This window comes from Halictus rubicundus, chromosome 3 (assembly GCF_050948215.1).
Source record: "Halictus rubicundus isolate RS-2024b chromosome 3, iyHalRubi1_principal, whole genome shotgun sequence".
NCBI classification, from domain to species: Eukaryota; Metazoa; Arthropoda; class Insecta; order Hymenoptera; family Halictidae; genus Halictus; species Halictus rubicundus.
This window is the reverse complement of record NC_135151.1, coordinates 9,618,037-9,643,703: the sequence shown is the minus strand read 5'-3', so window position 1 is coordinate 9,643,703 and position 25,667 is coordinate 9,618,037. Positions and strand designations below refer to the sequence as shown.

Genomic DNA, 25,667 nt, shown 5'->3' with positions numbered 1-25,667 from the left:
CAATAAATACCCGGCTGTAAACATATTTGAGGTTTATCTTCCGAAGAAAATGTAGTATTTAGAGTGGATGCTTTATTCGTTCAGATGTATTATACGGATTACAGCAATTCAATAATTTTCTATACACATTGAAAATTTACATTGAGTAATTGAAATCCAAAATTATATCATTCGGCTAGTATCAGTCTGGTATCAGAGTGGATAATCGTTTTAATGAATTGTGCTTCGAAATACGATTATTAGGGAAACGATACGGTGACATCGATTAAACGAAATGCAATCTGGACTCTCTTTTCGTTTATAACTGTAACGACGTCACCTAAAAATCGAACATCATGATTCTTGTTCCTCCAGCAGTTTCTCTTGTTTGATCAGCTCGAGTACACCGTTCTTCATCTCGTAAACCACCGCCCGTTCGGTCAACCCCAGTCGTCGTTTGTTGCTGATATCGTAAACTCCACCTACGCTCTCAGTGTGCTCGCCGCTGGTACCTCGTATCTAAATAATTTATTTGCATTCGATCAATTCGCGTTCAATTTGTAATAAACAAAGTTTTTCGCTTATTCCGAATAATTTTTTATTTCTACAATGTACGGCAAGAACTGTATAAAAATTTCGTTAATGCCATTATAAACGTTACCATCGACTGTTGGTTTTCTTGTGGCATATATCGTTGACAGTTACAACAATTTTTTTAGGCCACGTGTGCTCAACGAAGTACAGCCTCTCGATTCTTACTCGAATTATTTACATGTATTATATCATATTGCATGTTATCAGGCTTACCAATTAATTCTTGGCCCTCGCAATCAATCAATAGTAGCTTTATTCGCTAATTATTTATAAGATGAAGTACAAAAACTGACGGAGATTATTTTTAACAGTAGATTCCTCTATATATGTCGCCAAGGCCTGGATGATAAACGTCGCGGAATTATCCCCACTAAAGGCAGGCCTCGGACGCCGAGGAGTGTGAACATAACACGGCTCGAGTATGTCTCCTGGACATATATCGAGTTTATATTTTGTTGACATATATCGAGAATTCACTATATATAGTACTACATAATATGTATTATAATGTATTACGTGTATATCTGAAGAATATTTTGAATAAAATTTTACAGAGACATTAGCCTGAACGAAAAATTCTTTATGTATAGGGGCAAGCAATTTTTGGGATCACTAAATGAAAATGCAACATACAAATTTATAAGTCAACATCTAATAAATTGCAATAACTTGCAAATGATATAACAATATTCTCTGCGTTCTTTCAATTTCTTATAATATCTCGTCACAGTTTTGCCCTCCGTTTATTTTTCTCACAAATGCCTAAAATCCACACTGTACCGATCGTAGACGGGTTTTAAGCAATTGTAAAAGCGTTCTCGTGTTTTCCTACACGTTTTTAAGTTGACAAAACAATTGAAAAGAAACGCTATGCGAGCCAGACATTGCGACAGTAGGGAATAGGTATAAGGAAAACATCGGTAGCTGGCTCGCGATGAGAAAAAATAGCTCTCCTGCGGTTCAAACTATGTATACAGAGCGTTTCAATGGAGATTTGTTAACAACTCGCCGCTTGAGTTCGACTCTGAGCATTTAATGAATCCCTGGCGGATCGTTAAGTAAAAATGACAAACAATAGTAACAGATCGTGAAAAAACGGGAACAAAGGTAGAATACTGGGATGTATGTACTCTGTTTTAGCAAAAAGCGAATTTTTAAATAATGCTGGCTATTAATGCTCGGAAATACAGCTTGACAGTAAGTAGAGTGAAATTTACAGGTGACGAACGTGCACTTGACATTAATTGGAATTTAAACAGTCACGCGAAACTATTTACGGTCTCGCATTTTACAATTATTAATTTTTATTGCAACGCTTTAGCTGCACTTACATTTTAATATATTCAATATGTATTTATAAACAAAATTCCATGCATTTACGTTTTAATATTAGAGATATTATGACTTAAATTTCATGCTTAGAAGAAAGAGGACAAGTGTCTATTTAAGAGTGTCGTTCAATAATTTTATCATTTCAATTACGACAGACGATTGTATTAAGCGATAAGTAGGGCTACGCGTAAATATTATATGTTAATTCAAAAATATTTTTACACGTTCTACGAGTATTAATACGAAAAATCAAAAAATGCTAAAAATAGTATCATTAAAAAATTATTGGAATATATTAATGGTATTTTCGTAAAACGATTTTTAACCATTTCAATACCTAAAATGACTTTTTTAAACCGGGCGAACGATCCGAAATGGAACAATATTCGGTTTCATGTATCTCGCGCGCGCCTGCATTCTGTTAATTAAATTTACATTTTTAATTTTCATTAATGCCTGGGATTTTCAATGTTAATCGGATAATTTTTCTTTGTTGTATTTATTATTGCGATCGTAACGCGTTGTGGTTATCCGCAAACCGAATATACATTGAAATCAGTGTCGATGGAACGTCCGAAAGTTCGCGTTTCACTAAACAATTAACGCTCAAGTGGCCATGTAACATATTCTCCTCCGCAGGAACTTTATTCATCGAACTAAAAATGAAAATGTCGTAATTGACAGTTCCATTATGATCTTCGTAACAAGTGACAAGCAAGATTTACATCTAGTTATGCATCCGACTATTGGACCGTGTTATTTTCAATGTAAACGACGTCGACGTATTAATTAACAATGTAATGCAAGCATTTTAATGGGTCGAGAACTAAACGGAACTGTAGTGAAATTACTTTACAGAATGACAGGAAATTTTGCTCGCAACTTTCTCATCGAAAATCAATCTGATAAAATTCAACTTTTTTTTTCTATTAAAATTTTTTGAAATATTTGTAACATCCATAAAAGTCAACCTTCGTCGGCATTTCTCAATCATCAGCGACGCGGCTGCGTCTGGTTATTTCGCGTTTCGCTTTTGAAACAATATAAATGCCATCCAAGCGACGTGACAAACTTTCTTTTGATGTAGAGGCATGCTTTTTTGCGAGTAAACTCTGTTGCCTTCATCATCTCGTGGAAATGCTCGTGTCATCGTCTGTTCATTAATCCACCAGGAACTTTTCAAGCAAGTAACTCGGATACATTCTTTCTGGATCCGAACAGTTTTGTTCACTGTGAACGCGTCAGTTTAATTTGTATTTTATTTAACGCTAAACATACCGAGCACTGAATGCAATTGACATATCTAGCTTTGCGAAAATGAGAAGAATTTATTTAGATTTTATACAGTTCTCGGTGCACGTGCTTAAACAATAAGATTTATAAAAGCAAAATAATAATAATACTAATCATTTCTCACAGAAATGTCCGTATAATTTCAATAATTGTAAAATAACGATTCGATTATTCGTGGTAGGTTTAGCGTTAATTTTATCTAACCTGTTTGCACTTATAGCACTTCCGAATATGTATGAAGTAGTCAAAGAAGAATCTTCTATGCGAACATTTGATAAAATTTCAATTTGTATACTAATCCTTGGAAATATTTACAAGATGGAGCACAGAATAATGCTTTCATTGCCACTTAACATTTCAACAAGTTCTGAACAATAAATTTGTGAATTTTTACCCTGAAGAACGCATAAGGGTTATGATTTGGAAGTGTTCAATTATACTAAATGAAAGGAAAATGATTATTTCCATCTGCATTAATATTTTGCATATTGACTATACACGTTCGTGATGATTGGCTCTAATTATTTTAATTGTAAAAGCAAGCGAGCTGTTTCAAATACAAAAGATTATATTTATGTATTGTATTCCAGATCGATACATTGTTTACGGAAACGGGAATAGCTGAGCATATAATATTTTTTCGTAATATTAATTGCTGAACATCGACTGCATGTTTGTGCTTTAAATTGCATCATATTCCCCGCCGGGCGTTGTTAAAAATCAACGAAAGACGTGTGCAGCGAAACAGTTTTCAATGTACACAAAGTCAAATTATATGATTTCGCCTCGCGCAATTTGTACAGCGCCGAGAATCGAGTTTAAATATTGTTTTCAGCGACAGCAATTACGTCGTGACCATTTAAAAACGAACATTAAAAAAAAAATTAAAGAAACCGTAACATACGAATTCAAAACGATCTATAAATTGCATAAAGAAGATGAAATTATTACAGATATAGTGAAATTATTGGCAGGAATAAATCGTCAAATCAATTGTATAATCAGCCTTTAATCACGGCAAAATTGTCACACCCATTTTAAGGCTTGTCGGTATGTAATTATAGTTAGTTCCAATAGAACGCAGCCGTGAGGCGATCCAATTTTTGATCAAAATAATCAATCCACGCCTACATGTAAATAACACCACGCCTGTATCATCATTATTAACGATAGATATGCGCGGTTCAGATATCACATAATCTACGTTAATTATTTATAATGGTGGACATATCTACACAGTTCAAGAGATAATTTATTTAGAGTTGCATTGATATGGTTTGAACCAATAAATAAATAATAATCATAATAGAGTTACGCTGTACTTTGGCTAACAAATATTCACTATGAAATCAAATAATTGAATTATAGCTGTAAAAGCATTCAATTACTTTCGACTTGTTTCTGCGTGTGTTAGAGAAATACAGTAAAATGTCTGCCCGGAAAGAGAGCAATTCTTATTTGAAATATTTTTTCACAATGAGCTATAGTTCGGGAAATAATTGCGTGCGAAACTGGAAATGCGACATACTCTAAATAATCAAAGCTGTTATAATTATATAATAACAATAATGGTAAATTAAAGCAACTTGATATTTACAATTATGGGATAATACAGTAGGGAAAGTTACTGTAATTTTATTTGGGTCATGAGAGACCCCGACGAAATAATTTTCGTCAGGTCGGTCTACGGTAATTTCAGGCAGATTTGTGCTAATTCAATTACATTGTAATTCAATTACACAACTGAATTACAGTGTATTTCAATTATATCGTAACTGAATGTACTTTTTGTAATGATTGTAACTGAATTACATAATTCAAACCTTTCAATTAATTCAATTCCGAATTATTTCAATCAGATGTGTAATTGCAATACAATATAATTAAAATACAGCTCTCCAAATTGCAGCCCAGAACTTTGAAGAAGTGCGATATATTTTTACGTTTTTCTTTCATATACTTGCTTGCTGTCTATGCGGCGTATTTTCTATTCCTCGTCCTCGTTCGTAATACGTAACTCTATTTTATGTAATTTAATTGCAAAGTATTTTATAATTGTACTCCAATTGCAATAAAATTGAATGAAAATCTGAATTATAAATTACAATGTGACTGATTTACAATGTAGTTCAATTACTTTGTAATTATAATTCCTGGAGTAATTCAATTGTAATTCTGCACGAGTTCGATTTCAGAAAAGACAGGTCCGAGCGAGAGAGAGGAAGCAATGACATAATTCCTTACCTGTAGGTGGTACATGCTTGCGATTTCTTCGAATTTCGGATAATCTGCGCTCAATTTCGGCAGCCGGGCGTGAACCGAGGCCCTGATGGTGGTTCCCAAGTTGGTCGGGCAGAAGGTGAGGTAGCCGAGTCTCCGGTGCCGCGAGAATTTCAGTTTCTTTCCAACTTCGGTAACTGCTCTAACAAGCCTAGCGTATACGGACGACAGGTTTCCACCCTTTTCCATCGATATCAGACGCATGTGATCCTCCTCGTTGCACCAGACGAGAAAAGTTTTCGCTTCGTTAAAAAATATTCCTCTGCCTAGAAAAATACGACCCAACGAAATAAAGAGAAAGCCGAATTATGGCCACTTCGAGAAACTTTCAAAGACACTGGTCCTACCGTGTCCGCATACTGCAATATAATATTGTCAGACATTTTAGCTATAACATTATCTCCGAAGGTCACGAGTAATTTTTCTTTTCATTTTTTCTTTTTACCAAATATTGTGTGTCAGATACGACAAATATATTGCAATATTTGTTTATTTATTATCGCCTTGGACCGAATGGTTTATTCAGCAACACTGAACATTTAACAATGTTTGTTGTTGACCTCAAGCGTGACAAATAATTTTTCATGTATATGCGTATTGTGCCTCGATGGACACGAGCCCTGTAGGATATAGTTCAATTTTCACTCGGTGAATGACATTACTTCTTTTATACAAGACGTTTCGTAAACCGTGGTTCGACAAAAGTTAGTCGAAAACGAAGAATAAAATGTTTTCACCGCGATGCTTTGTCCCAGAGAAAAATCGAGTTTGGACGTCCACCAAGTTCGCACGCATCAGTGCTTACAGGAAGTAGAATAGGCAGGTAATGACCAGACTATGCCCTGTAACCTATTTTCACTTTAACATTTTTCTTGTCTTTAACGTTTTTAACATAATTGTAAATTACATTTACATTTGTAGCATAAACATGGGCACTGAAACTATGAAGTCTATCAGTAACATTGTTAGAGGCAGGGGCCAAATAAAAATATATTACAGCTTTTAAATATTTTCTAGAGTTGAAAATAGTATACTGATATCCTTAAACTTTTGTAATCCCTTCACTGTTTTAAATGTCATGTACTCAATCTTTCCATCTTATATGGTTTAAAGCAATAAATAAATAAATGAATGAATAATACTCAATTTTTCCATTCATGCATAAAATTCATAGTTATTGAACATTGGAGACAATTTTGTCAGCCAGAACAGGGTCTCTCACAGACTTTCTCTCGAAGCTATTCGAGGTGGTCAAGTTAGGTGCCTCACCCTGTATATATTCTTATTATTAGAAAACTTGACGAAATTGTTTAATTACAAGATATATTTACGACTGGAATATCTTAATTATTTACTAACGAACTGAAGAACAAATCTTCTTCACTAATCACTTTTAGGTACATTTATCAATGCCCTACTTACCAGAAGACTATTAGGTTTATGAATTATATAGAAATGAATCTCGAAATACTTTCGCTGTGCTTAAAAATAACCAGGATTCCTGGATGCAGTGATCGATCGTCGAAAATACCTCGAGTCAAATATTTCACTTATATTCACTTATATTCACTTATATTATATTTAGGGATCAATAACGACTTCCATCGATTTCCTTGCACGACGGGATCAGTGACCCTAGGATGATCATCTGAGGCTATATTTGATTTTACGTCAAAGCCGATTTGGTAAATTCTAAAATGATACATTCTTAGATTTTACGCATTAATAGAAAAATGGAGTATATGGAACTTAATAGGCATAAATGTTATTAAGTAAAATTTTAGTTTTTGTATATTATTAATGAATTTGAATAGTTAATTTGTATAACAATGAAGTTTAATGAGGGATATTTCAGCGTTTAGGAACTTTTACAATTTTAAGGGGTGATAATATATTTAATTGAAATAGTCAAAATAATTAATGAAAAAATGTTTTGCAGACTATTTTGACGTCAGTATATTATTTTCAAACTTTAGAAAATATTTTTATTTGGCTCCTGTCTTTAACAATCAATACAGACAATTTTTATTTTGCCTAAAAATACCTAAAATATTTTTATTTTGCCTAAAAAATAATAGCTTAGTAATCGAAGTTTAGAAAGACTATTAAATGCACAGCACTTCTTCTCTCTACTAAAACAAGTTTGAGTTGAGCGAAAGCATTCCTATTTACAAGGAACGCCATCGTGTTGCCAATAAGTGGAATTTTGTTAAACCTGGGAAACTAGGATGTTTGGAAACTTCCGAATCGAGACTGGACGTATTTGGAGAAATTTTTGTGCGAGTATCGATTTAGCTTAATTCTGTTCGGTGGAAGAACGCCACCGGGGATATTGATTTCTGTTATTATGTTTCAACAAACGCCATCACGAGGGAGAAGCTGTCAAAGTAGAGTTGCCATACGACCTATTCCAGCGTGACTTAAGCGGGGGCTTGCCAACCGTTTGGGGTTCTCCCGTTTCCATCCTCGTCGTCAGGGAAACCATGCGGCGCTCGGAACGCGGCTATGATAGACTATCATCCCCATCGTCAACGAGGCTCACACGTCCTGCACGATGTACAACAAGGAGCAAACTTGAACCTAGGAAACTGATTTCCTAAAAATCGTGGCTTACCCGTGCCACCAGTAAGAAAATAATCAGGGACCATAACTGTTATAACCAAAAAGAAAAAAAGTATTTCATCGACTAAAATCGTATTGGTTACAAATAAGGATTATAAGTAACCGAAAATTTGTTCTCTTCTTGGTAAATGTTATCGTTGAGAGAAATTCAGTTCGATCACTTATAACAGTTATCAATGAGAGAAACTTTCGATCGCTAATAACAGTTATCAATGAGATAAATTTATATTGATCGCTCATAACACTTATTGATGAAGGAAAATTGTAATAGTTAATATTAAATAGCACAACATTCAAATGGTAGACAATGAATTATTTAATCAATTTTTTATTCATCAAATTAATTGCTACTATCAAAATTTAATGTGACAAACATGAGTTTTTTCAAATTTTCTCCTGACAAATTACACCGCAAATCATCTAACGTTAATTTTAGAGCAGAAGAGATTATCTTAAATTTCATTAATATGCAACCTTTTATTAATGATTTTTATCATAGAAAATTTTAGAATAACTGTTATTTTTGGTCCCTGAAAATAATCGAAAACTACAGCTGTTTCCACACCGTCCACTCCGGATCATTTATGCGCGACAATCTAATCGAATCTAATGTATCGTTATTTATAAAGTCCAGATCTTTACGCGGAAAATTGTTGCATCTAAACAGTAATTAATCATTTTAACAAGTTCGGAACAATAAAATCTGTTTTATTAGAGAGTAATAAATCCACAAAATCTGCAGTCTATTTACTTATTAAACAAATAGCATTCTCAAAACCTCAATGGACGTTGAAACAATGTTTCTTATTAATTGCAAAATACCAGTTCCCGTTCGAGCTTCTTTTAACGCAACATTTCTAATCTTTTGATTATAAATCTAATAAGATAGTAAAAAATGATCGTAGAAAAATGACTAGCACAGTGAAATGCATTCACATTTTCATTTGCTTCTCTTTGGTTCCTTGATATACCTATAACCCCCTGCGTGAAGCTTGGGGACATTTGCATATAGAACAAGAAATAAGTCTTGTATCGATTCAAACGTAATCGAAAGGTGGTTCACCTAGTGTATGTGTCGTACTCTCTGTTTCTGATCGCCTGGAGCACCGTGAAATTGAATTATGAATGTTCTGTTTTATATACGTCATATGTGCGCGCGCAGCTACGAACAAATGTAGAAGGAAAAGAATTCTGCCTAAACCTTACATCAACTTATATCTTGAAACTATAATCTTATGACGCAAGCGCTGCTCTTCCGCGAGAACTTGGACGTGTTGCTACAGTATAAAAGACATTCGATCGCTATGCAATTTCCTGAGTCACTAGTTACAAAAATAAAGTAGTAAATAATACTACAGATGAAATCAAGATCATTTAAGACAGCCATTCATACGAAATACATTCGTTCAGTCAGTAAATTATACTGTGAATAAAATAAAATAATTTATTTAAATGCTAATTGTGCAAATAAAGTAAAGTAGGATTAAGTAGGACTATTTGACGAAGCCACCTAAACGACTTTATATATTTAAACGTCAAACGTTATGGAGTATGAAAAACCAGTTGCTAATTACAAAAATAAAATATAAAGGTACACTCTAAATGGAGTGTTCAAAGATGCAGAGCATAAAATATACAATTTATTCAGTTGCCGACTTCAAAAATAAGATAAAGCAGTTATACTATAAATAAAATACAGCGATTCGAAGGAAGCCATTTAAATAATAGCATATAATAAATGTTAGAAGACAAGCGACCCGTTTCCATTATACGGCAATAGTACTCTGAGATTGTTATTATTATCATTTTTATTGCTACGCAGCCTTTATTAGGAAATAATTGGACGCAACCGTTAAAGCGCATAGCTTACACAATTTTGCATAAGAGCGAGATGCGGTCGGAATCCGGTTTAAAGCTTGATGCAAATTACTTAAAGTCAACGTTGAATCCTACCGCATACACAATCCCGATATTATACCCGGCGAAACCTGTCGAAACTGTTTTGTACGTGTGGACGACTTTATGAAATTTAATTAAGGGTAATTATCTATGCCGATGCAATTACGCCCTTAGTTTTCGCGAAGAGTTATTCGCGGAACACACCTAACAAGCCTTTGTTTGGATACAAAAGGTTGACGGTGAGCATTTAGGTTAACCATAGAATAATATCTCCACGACCATTGTTTGAGTTTATGACACTGAAATTATGATTATCTGAACTTCAAACTTGGCGCACACACGATTCGCTAATTCGGGGATACGTGGAAATTTATTTACAAAAGCGGGCTTTTGTCTCGCGAGCGTATTTTGATGGCCATTAATTGTACAATTAATTATTATTGCTAAAGCGAAAGCTAATAGTAACGCTTACCACGGGTAACTCTAACTACAGTATTTGGAAACTTAATTTTTTGAAAAACACTTTTCTAAGACAATTTTTTAAACATCTTGAAAAGAATTTCCTAAAATCTTTAAAAGAATGTCCGAAAATTCACTGCCACGTTAAAATACTTAGAACTGTTTTAAACATTATAAGTGCACGTTCCGTGTGACATTGCATATTAATGCAATTAATGCGAAAGAGTCGTACGATAGTTGGGCTCATTTTGAAGCACGAAGACCCTACTTTCATATCTCTAAGTTAAATTCTTTCCGACCCCGTTATATTAAAAAACGGAGAGAAAAATTGGTTTTTGTGACAAAAAATCTACAAGTTGAAACTCGACGGAGTTTAACAAATTTTTTTCGCGTTTCCAAATATTTTAGTAGAGGGAAGGTTTCTCTTTGCAACGACCCCTGAAAAGTTGATGTATGATTTTTCGTAGCCGTTTTGTTGCACTTTCAACGAAGAGTGTGCCCCCCCCCCCCCCTAAGTCAGAATAAGTCAATGTGCACCACGAAGACGATGCACTTGCATCTCGTCTGCAGTGCATGATTAATGTGTGCCTAATGTGTACGTTTGTTACAGTTCAGCTTGTAGTTGCAAAACTCGAAGTTATAACTGTTTCAATTTTTTTCTGAATAATTTAAGTCTAAGAAAAAAAACTTTCCAACCAATTCTGTTTGAACCTTTCCGAACAATCGAAATAGCAAAGACATTTCCCGATAATGTCATAGTGGAAATAGCAAACGCGCATTTTTTCTATTTTAACTGAACCAATTACGAATCCTCGAATTTTTGAGAAGCCTGTACTTTTTCTAAAATTTTAGTAGCCGTCGATAGTGTTTTCTTTTTTTGCACCTTCAGCACACCCCCGGGAATTTTACAGTGTTCATGCTATCGGACGTAATATTGTCTAACGCAATTTCACTGTTTTTTCTGTGAGCAGGATATCTTACATAATCTCATAAAACAAAGTGTTATTGGCGTGGAAGTATTGAAGACTCTGACGTTAATAACAAAACTTCTTGTGCTGCTTATCTCATCAAGATAAAAAATTTTACATCTTTGAAAGTTGTCTTATGTGATGAAGACTCAATATTCTAACTTTATTTTTCAGTGATATACATTAATATTAATGTACACACTTATTTTGTAATTTTACAATTGCTATGGCGAACAGACTTTATTATACTTTTGACACATTCAGTTAGTGTGCTGGCAAACGATGACACTCGCTTATTTGTTCCCGTAAACGAATGACGATTACAATTGTCATTAAGTTTTTTTAAGTCTATTTAATTTTTTAATTTAATTTTAATTTTAATCTTTTTTAATTTCACATAACAGCGAAGGAACATTTTCAAACATATGTGCGTTTCTGAGGCCCATCTGGTAGAAAAATTGTGGAGGAATGTGTTGTTCAGCTACATTAGGAACTTGTTAACGTTATCGTTTGGTGGTCGAATGCCCTAAAAATTAGACCATGGTAGCAGTAATAGTACTACTTATTAACTTGCTGTTTCACTAACGTGTCCCCCGCGGAACGTGCTTTAATCCCCGAAACTTTCATCTTAATCTTCGTTTAAACTTGAACCCCCTATTTCGACTGTTCGGCTTACCAGGGATTAATGTTTTCAAACGAGCTAAAGGAACTTAAAGCATTGTAATTGAATGTTTTACGTAAACCCCGGCCAACTACGATAACTCCAATCGACCGACAAACTGAACACCAGTTTGGCCGAAGGAAGAAATTAATCGACACGAGATCATAGTGGGCGAAAATGCCAACCTAGGCGGACAAAATTATCTCAGCATTATTTTAAGACTTAATGTTATAGTAAAACAGGTCATTGGATTCGTCTTGACGTCAGCTACAAGAATATGTAATGAAAAATACATAGTGGCAATTAAAAAATTAAGATGTCCACAATTTTTTATTGAAAAAAATATATTTTTCAATTTTTTTCTCTGGGGGTTTATAGAAGACTGAATATCGATTAACTTTTGTTCGAAACATTTTTTTGTCAGAGTTACGCCCCGTGGTTTAGCCACTAGAAAACCGAAAAATCCTTTGGGAGACAAGGTTTCGAAATGTTGATGCTCCGTAGTGTTCCATAAAAGTTAGAGCTTATAATTAATACGAGGAATATAATATTATTTTTGGAATTGTTTCTTGCTCAACTGGGCAGCCGGTACAGCGAGAAAGCACGTGTATGTTTCGAAAAATGTGACCAATTAACGAATATAACCAGAACCTCTTTTTTCTATTTAAAATGAGGACACATTGTTTTGTATCTTCACGTGTTCCATTTGACGCAGCCCGAAAGTTTCGATAAAAATCAATACTATACGCGCATTGTAGCTTTTTTATCAAGAAATACCGCTGGCAAAACCAACAGGACCAAATATAATTCGCCGAAATATCGCCGGCGTTGTTTATACAAGTGTTTTTTTTTATGCAACGTAGTTCGTTCAAACTTTTACTGATAATAAAAAATAAAATTTCAATAAAATTGCAGACACTCGGGATTGGCAGATTACAGAAACAGTTTAGAGAAAGTCTACTTTTACAGATGAATTTAAATCCGAATAAAAATTATGTTCAACTGTACGGTTTTGTTTGAATATGCTTGAAACGTTTGCAATCACATTGTTATCAATTTCCAGTAGACTGAAAGCATGTATTTTAAAATTTCGTTACGCTGGTAACTAAAGTGCATAAAAATGTTTAACAAGAATTCAGTATGTGTGTGTAACTAATCAATTTTTGTGCAGAGCTGTGTATCGAAATTGAAATTGTATTTTTGTTGACACTGTATGTAATTGCAACTCAATATACTATGCACAATATACTATGAATTTCTGTGAAACGCTCACAGAATAAACAATTGAATAATTAATAAGCCTTCTTCGTTTGTATTGATGCTAAAAATGTTTATAAATATCGATACACCACCAAGAATATTCTGTTTTATAAACATTTGTCTTCTGCAAGTAGTTTCCTTCGACGGGTACATAACTTTTTATGCTCTCGGAGATATGTAATTATACATCTTCCAAATAACTTTTGGCTTCCAAACTCGACAGTGAAGCATAAAATTCTCCACCTTCGAGTTTCTCAGCTGAAAAATTCTGATCGTAAAAAATCAGTGTTTTGCATAAAATTTTCAATTTTTGATAACAAGAAATTTGACAAAGACTATCGTCAAAAATGTATTTAAAGAGAGCAATATAAATTTTTTAAAAGTAAACCAAGTCCAAAACTATGATTAAAGAGAACAATATACAGGGTGTCCCAAAAATGTGGTGCTTTACTAGCAGAGACACATATCGTCCAGGAGATTCTTTGGTCCACGCCGTTACGTAAAAAAGTAAAGCGCAGCTCTAGAGGCCTCGGTCGCCCAGGAGTGTAAACATACATGTCCTACACGATGCATGTCTAAAACACGAGTCTGGCAGTGACAATTATCGGCTAGAAGATTGCACTATTCTTTGATACACTGCCGAACACCGAAGAGTTTACACATAATACGGTCAGGTGTATCGGTGTGAAACCACTACTAATCCAATAACAAAACTTCTTTATTTTTCATTAAATTTTGATGGGACTCTCGCCATTTGTCGTATTTTTCAGATGAAAATGATACCAAATATGATATAATTCTAATGATATTTACTTATATACCCCGCGGCAGTGGAGATACTTCTAGGACTTTTAACGGCTAGGAATTTGGGACATGTACAGTGAATTCTCGATATATCAACAACGCGGGCCTTGCCAGCATCGTGTATCATGCAGGAGACATACCCGAGTTATGTTATACTCCTCGGCGTCCGAGGCCTCTCGAGCTTCATGGCTCCTCGTGGGGTGTACCCCGAGGTAGTGAGGATAATTCCGCGACGTTTATCATCCAGGCCTTGGCGACATATACAGAGAAATCACTGTATAGGGTAAACACTGTATTAGAACAGACCAATCAATGCTCACCGTTGGGCCAGAACCTGTTGGAGTTGGCAGCTTCCAAAAACCGATCGCCTTCCTTGAACAGGAAATGATCGTCTATGAGCTGTTGCTGCGTCTCTTTGTCCATGGCCCCGAGCATGTAATACGTTCCTTTTAGGTCTCCCTCTAACGTCGACAAAGCCTCCTGCACCTAAAAATGTAGAAGATTCCTGGTGTAAACAGATTAGAGCTGAATTTATTCTCTCTCTCTCTCTCTCACCCCCCCCCCCCCCCGTTTGCCATAACTCGACGATAACGAGGCGGGCAAAACGTGATTAGAAAACGCAATTATCTATCGTCACAGCGGAGTGAGAGCGCCGGGGTTGAAACCGGGCGAAATCAATTATCTATGCGAGTGTTGTGCTTTGATTTAACTCTTCCAGGAGAAAGGAGACGCGCGCGTTTCATACGGTTACTCGCTTTGACGATCGTGCACCAAAGTAAATTTAAGTTTACCGTTTATTCCCAATAATTCGCGAACATATAAATCAATGAACTCGAACGCACCGCGGTACCAACAGCGAATCGAATAACGCGCGTTCAATTATCCCCGTACTTCGCTCGAACAGTTTGTGCCGAGCAAAATTGACCTATTCAAATTGTCAGCGGTAATCGCAAGACATCAGTAGTACGTAGACTTGTATCTTGTACTTAAGAATTTTAATTGGAAATAACACGACCGGATTCTTAAGTTCTTGAAACACCAGTGCTAGATAAAATGACACAGTACAATTTTGATAGTACCCGTAGATATTTATAACAACGAAATAATTAAACTAAATGATTTTCACTGTGTTATATAACAGAGAATAATAAAAAAAAACGTGGCTAAAATATTGGTTCACGGTGCAAAATGTTATTATTTTCTGAATGTATTCATTCGCAAAAACATTGACATAGATTCTGTATATGTTTTGATTTTAGTTGCTAACAAACATCGTTCGAACGTATCAATATTTTTGTTATTCCATAAAACACTCGGGAAACAGATTTCTGTTATTATAAACGTAACTCTGTATTTGTTATAGGATGTACTGAAATGCGTGAGACAAACTTTATTTAGGAAAATTAAAATTTTACGTAAATATATATTTTCATAGTTATGGATATTTATACCGCGAAAATTGTACTGTGCTAACGCGTTTGTGCAGCACTGTGTACACAAAGACACGATTTTAGACCTCGTAAGCATTTCTAAATTCAAAAATATGTTTTCTAATTTATGCATGCATAAAAGCTTTTACCACAAGGGTAATGAATAATGCAAAATTCTTTCTTGACAAAGTAGTGTGGACAGGTTTACTAGGTGTCTTCTCGTGACTCTAGTGAAATTTTCTGTACGCTGATTTTCTCACGTCGGAATTACAAAATCATTTCGAATATAAAATTTCTTTTTCGAACACTTAGACCTTCAACTATACACCTGAGAGTATTCTGATAAATTTTTCGGAAATTTTTACGCACATCCCAACGAGGCCAGACGAAATCGGGGGTGAAAATAATTAAAGGTAGCATGAAACGAGTATAAAAGTAAACACATCGGGGGACGTTCGCGCGACAAGAATGGTCCATTCCCTTCAATTATTGCTTTCCTTTCACTGTTCGGTAACACTGAAATTCATTCCGTTTATGTGTCTTATACTGCCGAGCTGTTTGAGCTTTACTCGAGGGTAAATTGGGTTTCCCCTGGTGCGTTTCGGTTGCCAAGGGAACTAAGACGCTAAGCACGACGACATCTACGGCCATCTGTGTCAAACGCAGGAATCTGAATTCCGTGTCCTTTATTCCCGATGACGAGTGGAGGGTGTGCGAAACGTACGGGGGCCCTCACCTTTGAATGACCGCCATACCCATTTATTTTTCAAGTCGCGTTCCCCCAGGTTTACTATACCTATCTACTCGACACTCGATAGGTTGATAGCTAGAACGTCTTTTCGCGAGGAAAATCAACCCTTGGACGGCAAATCTTTTCAACAACAATCGATGATCGTAAACACTGTTCACTGCTTTATTGGTCGATTTTTTAAACACATGTTTGAAAATTTTTCTTGCAACAACGACAATTTCAGGGAAAAAGTCGGGATGATGGAGGGATCGGTGGTAATTAAATTTTATTTAATTAGCTCATTTATATTCGAGATTGATAATTAATTATATATAAATGTTAATAGCCCCTGATAGTTTTTGGGATATTTTTTTTTAATGCTACAGGAGCTTTGATAGCACTCACGTGTGAATAGCAAAGCGAGAATTTCAATTTAAACGTGGATTATCTCGAAAAATCCACTGAACAACAGAAGATTTTAAAATAAATATTTTCACTTCCTGAAATGGTCCTGAATCAAGGTTTGGAAACCAGACTATATCGACGTTTCATAAAACAATTCTGATCTTTTATTATATGAAATAATATGTCGAAAGCATAGAATAAAATTTGCGCAAATGTTTATACTTCGAAAATCAAAAATTAAATCATCCGGCAGGTTAAAATCAAGGCTTGAAAACATTAAAACAATTATAATGTTTTTCTACGTGAAATATTAAACCAAAAATATAAAATAAAATTTGCGTCATCGAGAAAAAAGAACTGGAAATTCGTCGAGCCAGATTCTACTTGTAGATACTGATGCACGTGACGAATCTTCAAAATCGAGTTTTTCTCGAAAACGAAGTCTCGTTTGATAAAATTTTGCTATATTCTCTTTGCTCGTAGTGTCGGCCCTGGTATTTGTTTAACAACGGTTCTGCAACCATCATCAAATCGATTCAAATAACAATTCCAGATTTTCAGTCAAGTGAATAGAAGATCCTTTGAGTACGACTTCCAATGTATTCTAAGTTTACATTGTAAACATTAAGCTCTCAAGCGCTTTGAAATGAATAGTAAGACCGATACCAGAATTGATGTACAGTCACGAACGAAACTATTGGCACCGCTAACTTTAATTGCATAACTTACAATTTGATAGTACAGTGTTATTGAATACATTTAGTTAACATTTTCTGTGTAGTCTGGAAGACACACAGTTTTATCAATTCTAATGAGGAAGCCAATTCTATTCATTCTAATATGTAAACCAGTTCTGTTAATTGTAATACATAAGTAAATTCTGTTAATTCTAATATAAAATTCAATTCTATCAATTCTAATATAAAATTCAATTCTATTAATGCTATTATAAAGTCAATTCCATTGTTGTAATATAAAAGTCAATTCTATCAATTCTAATATAAAAGTCAATTGAATAAAAATCAATTAATTTGATTAAAAGCTAATTGAGTAGCTGTGTTAATATTCTCGTTCATGTCCGCACGTGTAGCATGTTTCTTGTTCACCTTAATAAAGAGAAAGTTATTTGATTTAAAACGACGAATGTCATGATTCCACTTTTTCTCTTAAACGTCACGATCATGCGAAAATTAAATAATTCTAAAAAAATCGATTTCCCAGAAGATCGTGGAATTTACTCGCGCATATCTTTACGTTTCAACTAATGTGTCACTTTTCTGTAGAACAATTTACCTTATCGATTTACTATGAAAATTGTTCAATCGAGTGTTCGATCATTAGTTACGTGCACGAGTTTCCCATTTATCTAAATTTTCTTTAAATACGCTTCAGGCAGGAAATATTCGGTAAAAATGGTAAATATATGGTTTTCGCCGTGGTTGCCGCGATTCATTAGCAAAAACAACATTCGAAAACCAGACAGGCACTCGATATTTGGCTGTCCAACCGTAATGGATCATCAATTTTCATATACCTTCTTCTCCAAATCCAGATAATCAGCGGACGTCATCGTGGGGTTGAACGGATAGCCATTAATCGACCGCGCGCACCGAATTCTTGTGGAGATCACGTACTTTCCTTCCGGGTCGAGATCACCTAGATCATCGGCCGATCCCCAGTCCAACTGCGGATGCACATCCTCGTGCGTGAAGTCGATATGATATTCCTCGATCACGGGATCGAAGAGATCGGCGAATACGTCGTAGGATGGTTGATCGGGCGCGTACAATCCGACGTGAGAATCGGGATTTTTCAGGCCCGATTGAATCACGTCCATCAAAGTGGATCCCCCGGCGGTCGTGCGTGTCTTCAGTTTATCGAAGATTGGCCTGGTTAAGTGTTTCTTCAACAGAGACTCGCTATCGATCCCTTCGTACTCCGCGTAGGCGGTCTCGAGTGCCTTCACTCTCTCGTCGGCTTCGTTCATGAAGCCGGCCGCCGTCGACGCTTTCTGTTTCTTTTCACAAGCGCAGAGACGCTTGTCGCACATTTTGCTTGCCCTTCGTCCCCTCCCGCGTTCCCTCGTACAGCTCCCTGCTAGACTATGCCTAGACGCTGAAACATGGAACAACGAAATTTAGCGACCTGGCGAAACCTTTGCGCGTCTGACATTCGATAACGTGCACCAACGTACAGTAATGCCTAGACAGCGGATTTTAAGCGTTTATGTGAAAAATTAGTAGGCGGAATTTCAAACGGTAAAAATATTAGAAATTATTTCACACCAATTTGATGTAATTCACATAAAAAATTTTCATTTTCCATAAACATCCGCTGTCTAGCAATGGCTTAACGAAATCTCGAAATTTTATTTGCCATTAAATACAGCGCGCGATGCAGCATCTGGCAGTATCACGCGAGAGGTAGTTCTCGGAAACACGTATTCTTTTTTATCGGCCATCATACATGCTGAAGGGGTGAAAACAGCCCTTAAAGTTGGACGAAATGAACAACTTGAAAAATCAAGTATTTTTCCGAGAACTACCCCCTCACATATTAAAATCCCTTGTCGGGTGGTTCGCTTTAAAAATGTCGATTTTGTTTCCGCATTTTCCTGAGATATAACTCCTGCAGAATATGTGTCGATTTGTTCGAAAATGCAACGAATTCTGAGAAAGTTCACCAGTTTTTCATTTCCCTACGTGATCGTGTTAAAAAGTCACACGGATCGATGAAGGATTAATTCGAAATGTATGTAAATTTTGGATCGGCACGGTTCCCGGCCGATCGATACCGAGGTTATGCAGATCCGGCCGGGGCAATCCAACGTCATTATTATTTTCCGTTCTGAATCGCTGATTATTTCACCTCGAAGTTTTCACGCGTCGTCTGGACGTCTCTATTGCTTCTCAGCCGCCTGCTTTCTCCCCTTTCGTTTTCCCTTTCCGCGTGTTCGCGAAGCATCCCCCGGAGCGTCGAGTTTTAATTACACATATTTTTTGTGCGAGCCGCTCTCAAGGCTCGCGGTATGCGCCAGAAGGGCCCTACACGACGGCGACGTGAATATTCTGAATTTTGACAGACGCTCGACGCTTCTGGCATAGCCATCTCGACGCCGAGCGACCGCGAAATCTCGTTTCCCGCTTGTCACGGAAAAGTATTCGGCTCCGTTCAAGTTTTCCTCCCGATGTAATGCGACCAAAAGTTTATTTTCGGTGAAGCCGCGTTTACATTAGGCCACTTTTCGTTCGGCGATTCGACCGATCGCTCTTTACATTGCGACGTCGTCGGTCGACATTTTGTTGTTCAATCGTGGCTGGTGCAGTAAAAAGAGTGAAATTGTCCATGCTAGAAACGAATAATTTTTTTAAAAGTGGAAGAAACAACTTGATTTTGTTTACTAGGTAATGTGTAAATAATTTCGTTTCGCTATTGATCGGAATTGCGAGGAAAAAAGTGAAGGCCACGATTTGTAACTTTTAATCCGTAATAAAAATTTAGAAAGTGCTCTCTGTAGATCTGAGTAGATCATGTACATGCACAAAGTTCCATCGACACTTTGACAGCTGAAAACTCGCTCAATTTTCATTACTCTCCGGTTCGACTAGTTTTGAATAATGAATGGCAACGAAAAACCATTCTAATAAAACTGGATTGCTATCCTGAAACGCTACCGGAAGCTTGAAAACGCAATTGAAGCGCAAAGACAGTTTAGGATTGGCAGGAAGTGTTTGAAAGATTGTTTTGCAGCGACGAGGCTACGTTTAAATTGAGTGGCTCCATGAACCACCACAATTGCACTTAACGAGAATCCGTGTGTTATGGTGTGGCGCGGCTTATCAGAAAGGGGATTAAGTGGACCGCTCTTTTAGGATAAATTTTCTTTGTTCGTAGCTTAGTCTGACCACCAATTATTTCAAACTAGTTAAGCCTGCAACGTGTGAAAATTACGCGAGTTTACCAGCTGTTAAAGGCGTGTTGACATTTTATTCGGACACTTTGTATTGAATCAAATTTTGATCTTTCGCGAGCCTAGTACTCGAAAGAAGAATCAGGATTTCGACACTATGCGTTCGCGAAATTGCACGTTCTAAAGACGGGATCAGTGCGACTGCGATATACCAGCGGCATTTAAATTCAAATGCAGTGGGCTTTCGAGCTATCCGAGATAGCGTATTAAAGAAAACCATTTTTAGAACAAATGGACGTTTAATTTGGTCAGTTAAACTTTTAAATAAAGGTATGGCGTTACAGGGAAAGCTCGATGCTCGCCCGCTGCGCTCGGCTACCCTATTAAACCTGATCTTGAAACACAAATGTGCTCGCCTTTCTGCGTTGCTTTATTGCTGTAGGGACTTATAGCATTACTTATGATAATAATCTTGCAACATACAGAATATCCCACCTGCGCTGCAAATAAACTACGCGGGATAGTTCTCTTTTTATGCAGTCTTGTTTCACTTGTACGCTTTCGTTATAAACGTTGAGTGCAGCTTTAAAATCTTATTAATGCGAATTGTTAATGGTAACAAAAATTGTTTGACAAAATCTAGACTGCGGATTTTATGCATTTATGACAAAAATGAGTAGATGAAATTTAAAACAGTAAAACTATTAGACGAATTTAAAGCCACCGTTGTATGATTTTTAATCTATTGAACATATTAAGAAAGAAATTAAATTTTTATTGCAGCCCAGTTTGTTGCAATTCAGATACAGTGTTTTTACTGTGCATGAAGATCTGCAGTCTATTTATCAATTACGGTGTAACCTTGAACTGGTCATAGTTTTCGAGCAGTTTGTTTAACACTAGGTTTACGGAGCACTACAAGTGGCCAGTTTTGATTATTTTATAAAAATATCATAATATATTCAGCCAGATTTTTAGCAGCTTTTACCATAGTATATGTTCCAAGGAATAAATGTGTTAAATAAATTTCCTATAAATGCATTTTTACAATCACAATAATTGTAAATTAAAGAACCCCTCGTTTTTACGGGCCCTGTGAATCCAGTGACAAAAAAATTTTCTAATAATATCAATAATATATAGATACTCGTAGATTCTTTTCAACCAATTTGTTGTTTCAAATTTCACCTACTTGTATGTGTCATAAATCAAGTCTAGTAGTCCGCGTTTTATTCCAACTGTCTATAATTTTTCTTTGCAATGATCGATAATTCGAATAAATCAGTAATATCGTTTTTAGAGAACTGTAGAGTGCCAAGATATTTTTGGGAGACAAATTTTGTATGAAAGATATTTTTCAATAATCAAGTGAAATGTATTCTGACATACGGTTTCGTGCAATCATTGTCTCAGTTGTATGCCAGCGTTTCGTACGAGCAAAAGAACGACTAGGAGAAGAATCCATTATTCGCGATTCTTGTTATGCGCAGCGTGGCTTCGACAATCTTTTATTTACGACCGTCCAAATTTGTTTTGAATTTTATGCAACGAATCGGACTTCCGACATTGCTCGTTCCGATGGTGAACAGTCATGAAATCTCGTATCCGGCGGTAACTATACGTTGTGAAAATATTTAACTGCGACCATTGCTCATGATATTTAGAGAGAAAATAAATATGACAGTCGCTCGTGTGAATTTCGAACATATTTTCGCGTTCTCATCCAACACGGTTATTCAGTGGAGACACATTCGCTTACAGAACGGTAATAATAATTCACTGCTACCCAGGATATTATTACTGGTCGTAAGAATGCTTATAATTATGCAAACATGTAGATGAACAAAAAGAACGTTTAACATTGCATTAATTTCCACGTGCAGTCGGTGATCTAATTATTAGAGCTACTAAAGTGCTGCTAAATATATTTTTGAATACCACTAATTCATACTAAAATTATAAGAATTATTTTTTTTTTTTGATAAATATTCACTCGAAGAGAAATTCGCAGGTTACAATATTTGAGACAATTCAAAATATTGAAAAATTATTTTAAGAAATCCTCAGCTATCCACGACCGATTATTTAACCCTTAATTGTATAAAATTTATACTAATAATTATTTAATGGGCAACTGTTCATAATGTAGCTATTTGTGGATTTGGATGAATTTTTTCTGTTCAAAATCGCAACTTTTCTTTAAATTAATTAAACATATTTTTACAAATTTGAACTTTTTCTTGTTTTTTTCAGGTTTATCGATTGCAGTATTATATAATAAATAAGAAAATTTTTGGTTTTTCTTTATTTTAGACGAGAATCGGCGACTGTATCTTTCCCGCCGTTTTACTACTTCGGTAGCGAGGGCCCTACGGACGGTCACCTATAACTCTACCTCTGAGGCTTATTTATACTTAAAACAATTTTTGTGTGTTGTTAAAATATTAAATAATATATTCTAAAAGTTTCCAAGAGATTGGCCTAGCATTTTTGTTACAAATATATGTCCGTAAATCGACTTATTTTCAGTCTTCTACTTCAGGTTCCCCCCTTAAACGACTGCCATCAGGTGAAATGTTAGCGTCATCGGTTAGTCGTGACTCTATTGTATTTCTTGTCTTGGAAGAATTTCTATTTACTCCAGAATTTACAGAGCCGGCTTTTCATGTAGCTACATTCTACTCGAGGGCTGATCCTCGTCTTTCTACCGAGACTTTTAAGCATTAAGAACAGACAGTCATGAAATTCTATTTCAACGCTTCGGCTTAGCGCAGAGCCCTGGACATTCAACAGCGGTAAGCATTCAAAGAATAAGATGAGCATCTGCCCGCAGCTCGTCGATGATTGCTGTGCCGTGGTGTTTTCATTTCGACGATTCATAAGATTGAATTTCTGCTACCACGAACGGTGAATTCCAGAAATGGGCTTTAGGAAAATGGCTGCCGCGTACTTCTAGGTTAGGATAGCTCGAAGCTCAACTCAATTTTTCGGCAAATGCTATTTGAATATCCTACAATAAGATGTATACGTTAATCTTTTAACACTAGGTTTACGGAGCACTAAAAATTACTATTTTACGTTACCTTATAAAAACCACATGAACGTATCTATCAAAATTTGTAGCCATTGTTTTAATAACATATACCCAAAGAAATTACTTTGTCAAATAATTCTGTTCAATTTTGACGGGTCCTGTAAATCTAGTGTTCAAGAAACGTAATTTTACAAATTAAGAAACTGTCGAATTTCCACCCGCTCAAAGGGATGTAACACCTTAAAATGGAATTCGAGAAAAAATATTGAGCATTCCATTTAGTAAACATGGAATGTTTAGGTGTTTCAATTTGTATAAATGTGCCCCCTCGCATCTCGATGACAAATCAAAGTAACAAAAAACAGATTGCAGCTCTGGAAACCGTGATCGCCCTCCTGGAAACCGTGGAATATTTGCTTGAAAAATTTGTTCGTTCAACAAATAACTCACGAGTTATTTGAATCGTTTGTTGTAGAAAAAAATTTGTTAATGATTAACACTAACGTAGATTTAAGGATTCGAGTTTTATCTTTAATGAAACAAGAGATTTGACAAATGTCAAATATCTCGTGAAGTATTGACATTTCGATGACCTTGGGTTAGTGCTTTTACACGCAGGATATTAACACATTCGCGACTGCTGACGTGAATTCGCGTCATTTTAAATTCCATTCCTGATTGCCGCTGACGTGAATTCACGTCCTGCAATTTTTGTTTTTGAATGCGGCAACATTAGGCGCATTAATGGGATTGGATTTAAATTCAAATTATTAATTGATTTAATCAATTAATTAATCCTTGCTTTAGCGATACAGGTTTGCGGCAACCAGCTTCAGAATTTCATTATTTTCGCCGGTACTTAGTATTAGAAATGGAAAAAATTTGCCGGTCGCGAATGTGTTAAAAGGGATCGTTTGGTTTAATCAAGAAATTGGGTTGCATTAAAGAATCAAGTGCAATTGCACCTGGCGGGTGTATCGGCGTATCCACGTAAAAAATGAGGTCGTAGGAGGTTAGGACGTATTATGCCACATGATTCTTTCTTTTGTAACTTTTTTCTATTTTCACTTAAAAAACAACAGTAACCTGTCTCAGTTCGCAGAATCGCTCTGCAGCAGGAATGAATTTAATCTGAGATTTAAAATGCTTAATAAAAAAGAAACAATGGACGAAGCCCCGGTAATCACGGGCTGGGTATCGGAGAAGCTTTCGCGCAAATATCGAAGGGCTGATACGAGGGTTTGGAAGGGATGAAGGGACAAGGGTGCGTGGGCGGTAGAATGGAGAGAGCAGTAAAATCGGACGGAACCGACGGACGTGTTCGATGGAGGCTACGATCAGTGGAAAAGATAATGTCGTTACGAGGGTGTCCGTTCTTGCCTGGGACCCGACCGTATTATCGTCATCGTCACCGACGTTGTTTGAATATGCCGCTTCAATTTGTACCGTCGATGTTTACTGTTATCGCCGTTCGTGATCGATCACCGTAGAGCGGCCAACGTCACGGAGGGTACCGGGGGCTTGTCGGGCTCGTCATTTTCTGTCAAACAGTCCGCTAAAAATGACAGATTTTTTTTCGGTCCACGCGGCTCCAGCGAAATTGACGTGATGCACGCGATAAGCACGATAAATTGGAAAAGTTACAGCAGCTGAGACGCGCCATGAGGAACCAACGATTCTACCGATACAATCGGCCGAACGGCTTCGGGCCTCGCTGGTTGGTCCGTCGAGTCTAACCCTAACTTTTAACTAACCCTTCTTAACCCCCCGAGCGCACGGATTGAGTCTGTGAGATCCACCAATTCGATTCGTATTGTTTTAATTCTCATTTCATTATCTTCGAGTTCCTCAATGAATTCTTCGTTTACTCGTCGCATATGAAATCTCCGATTGATGACAGTAACTTTAAACGAACATAATTTTCTCTAAATAAAACTGATTGATTAAAATAAGTAGCATTATGTAAGCTCTGGATTTTTAGATGAAATGTCAATGAAAAGATGAACA

The 25,667-nt window shown here is 36.1% G+C and overlaps 1 protein-coding gene across 1 annotated transcript; it reads right to left on the bottom strand.

The window, feature by feature from the left end:
- Positions 1-179: 179 nt before the first annotated feature.
- On the bottom strand, positions 180-18,766 carry LOC143352612 (arginine kinase). The gene is made up of 4 exons (XM_076785254.1): positions 18,251-18,766; positions 14,472-14,637; positions 5,443-5,744; positions 180-498 (listed from the first exon to the last, which is right to left on the bottom strand). The coding sequence occupies exons 1-4, from the start codon at positions 18,764-18,766 to the stop codon at positions 334-336; spliced, it is 1,149 nt and encodes a 382-aa protein (XP_076641369.1). The 3' UTR covers positions 180-333.
- Positions 18,767-25,667: the final 6,901 nt, after the last annotated feature.

What these genes read in the sequence shown, in the direction of transcription:
- LOC143352612 (XM_076785254.1), bottom strand. Translation starts at nt 18,766, where the DNA reads ATGTGCGACAAGCGTCTCTGCGCTTGTGAAAAGAAACAGAAAGCGTCG. An exon ending in ATCTGGATTTGGAGAAGAAG is followed by an intron (nt 14,638 to 18,250) that starts GTATATGAAAAT and finishes CTACATTTTTAG; the next exon opens with GTGCAGGAGGCTTTGTCGAC. An exon ending in CAAGCATGTACCACCTACAG is followed by an intron (nt 499 to 5,442) that starts GTAAGGAATTAT and finishes TAAATTATTTAG; the next exon opens with ATACGAGGTACCAGCGGCGA.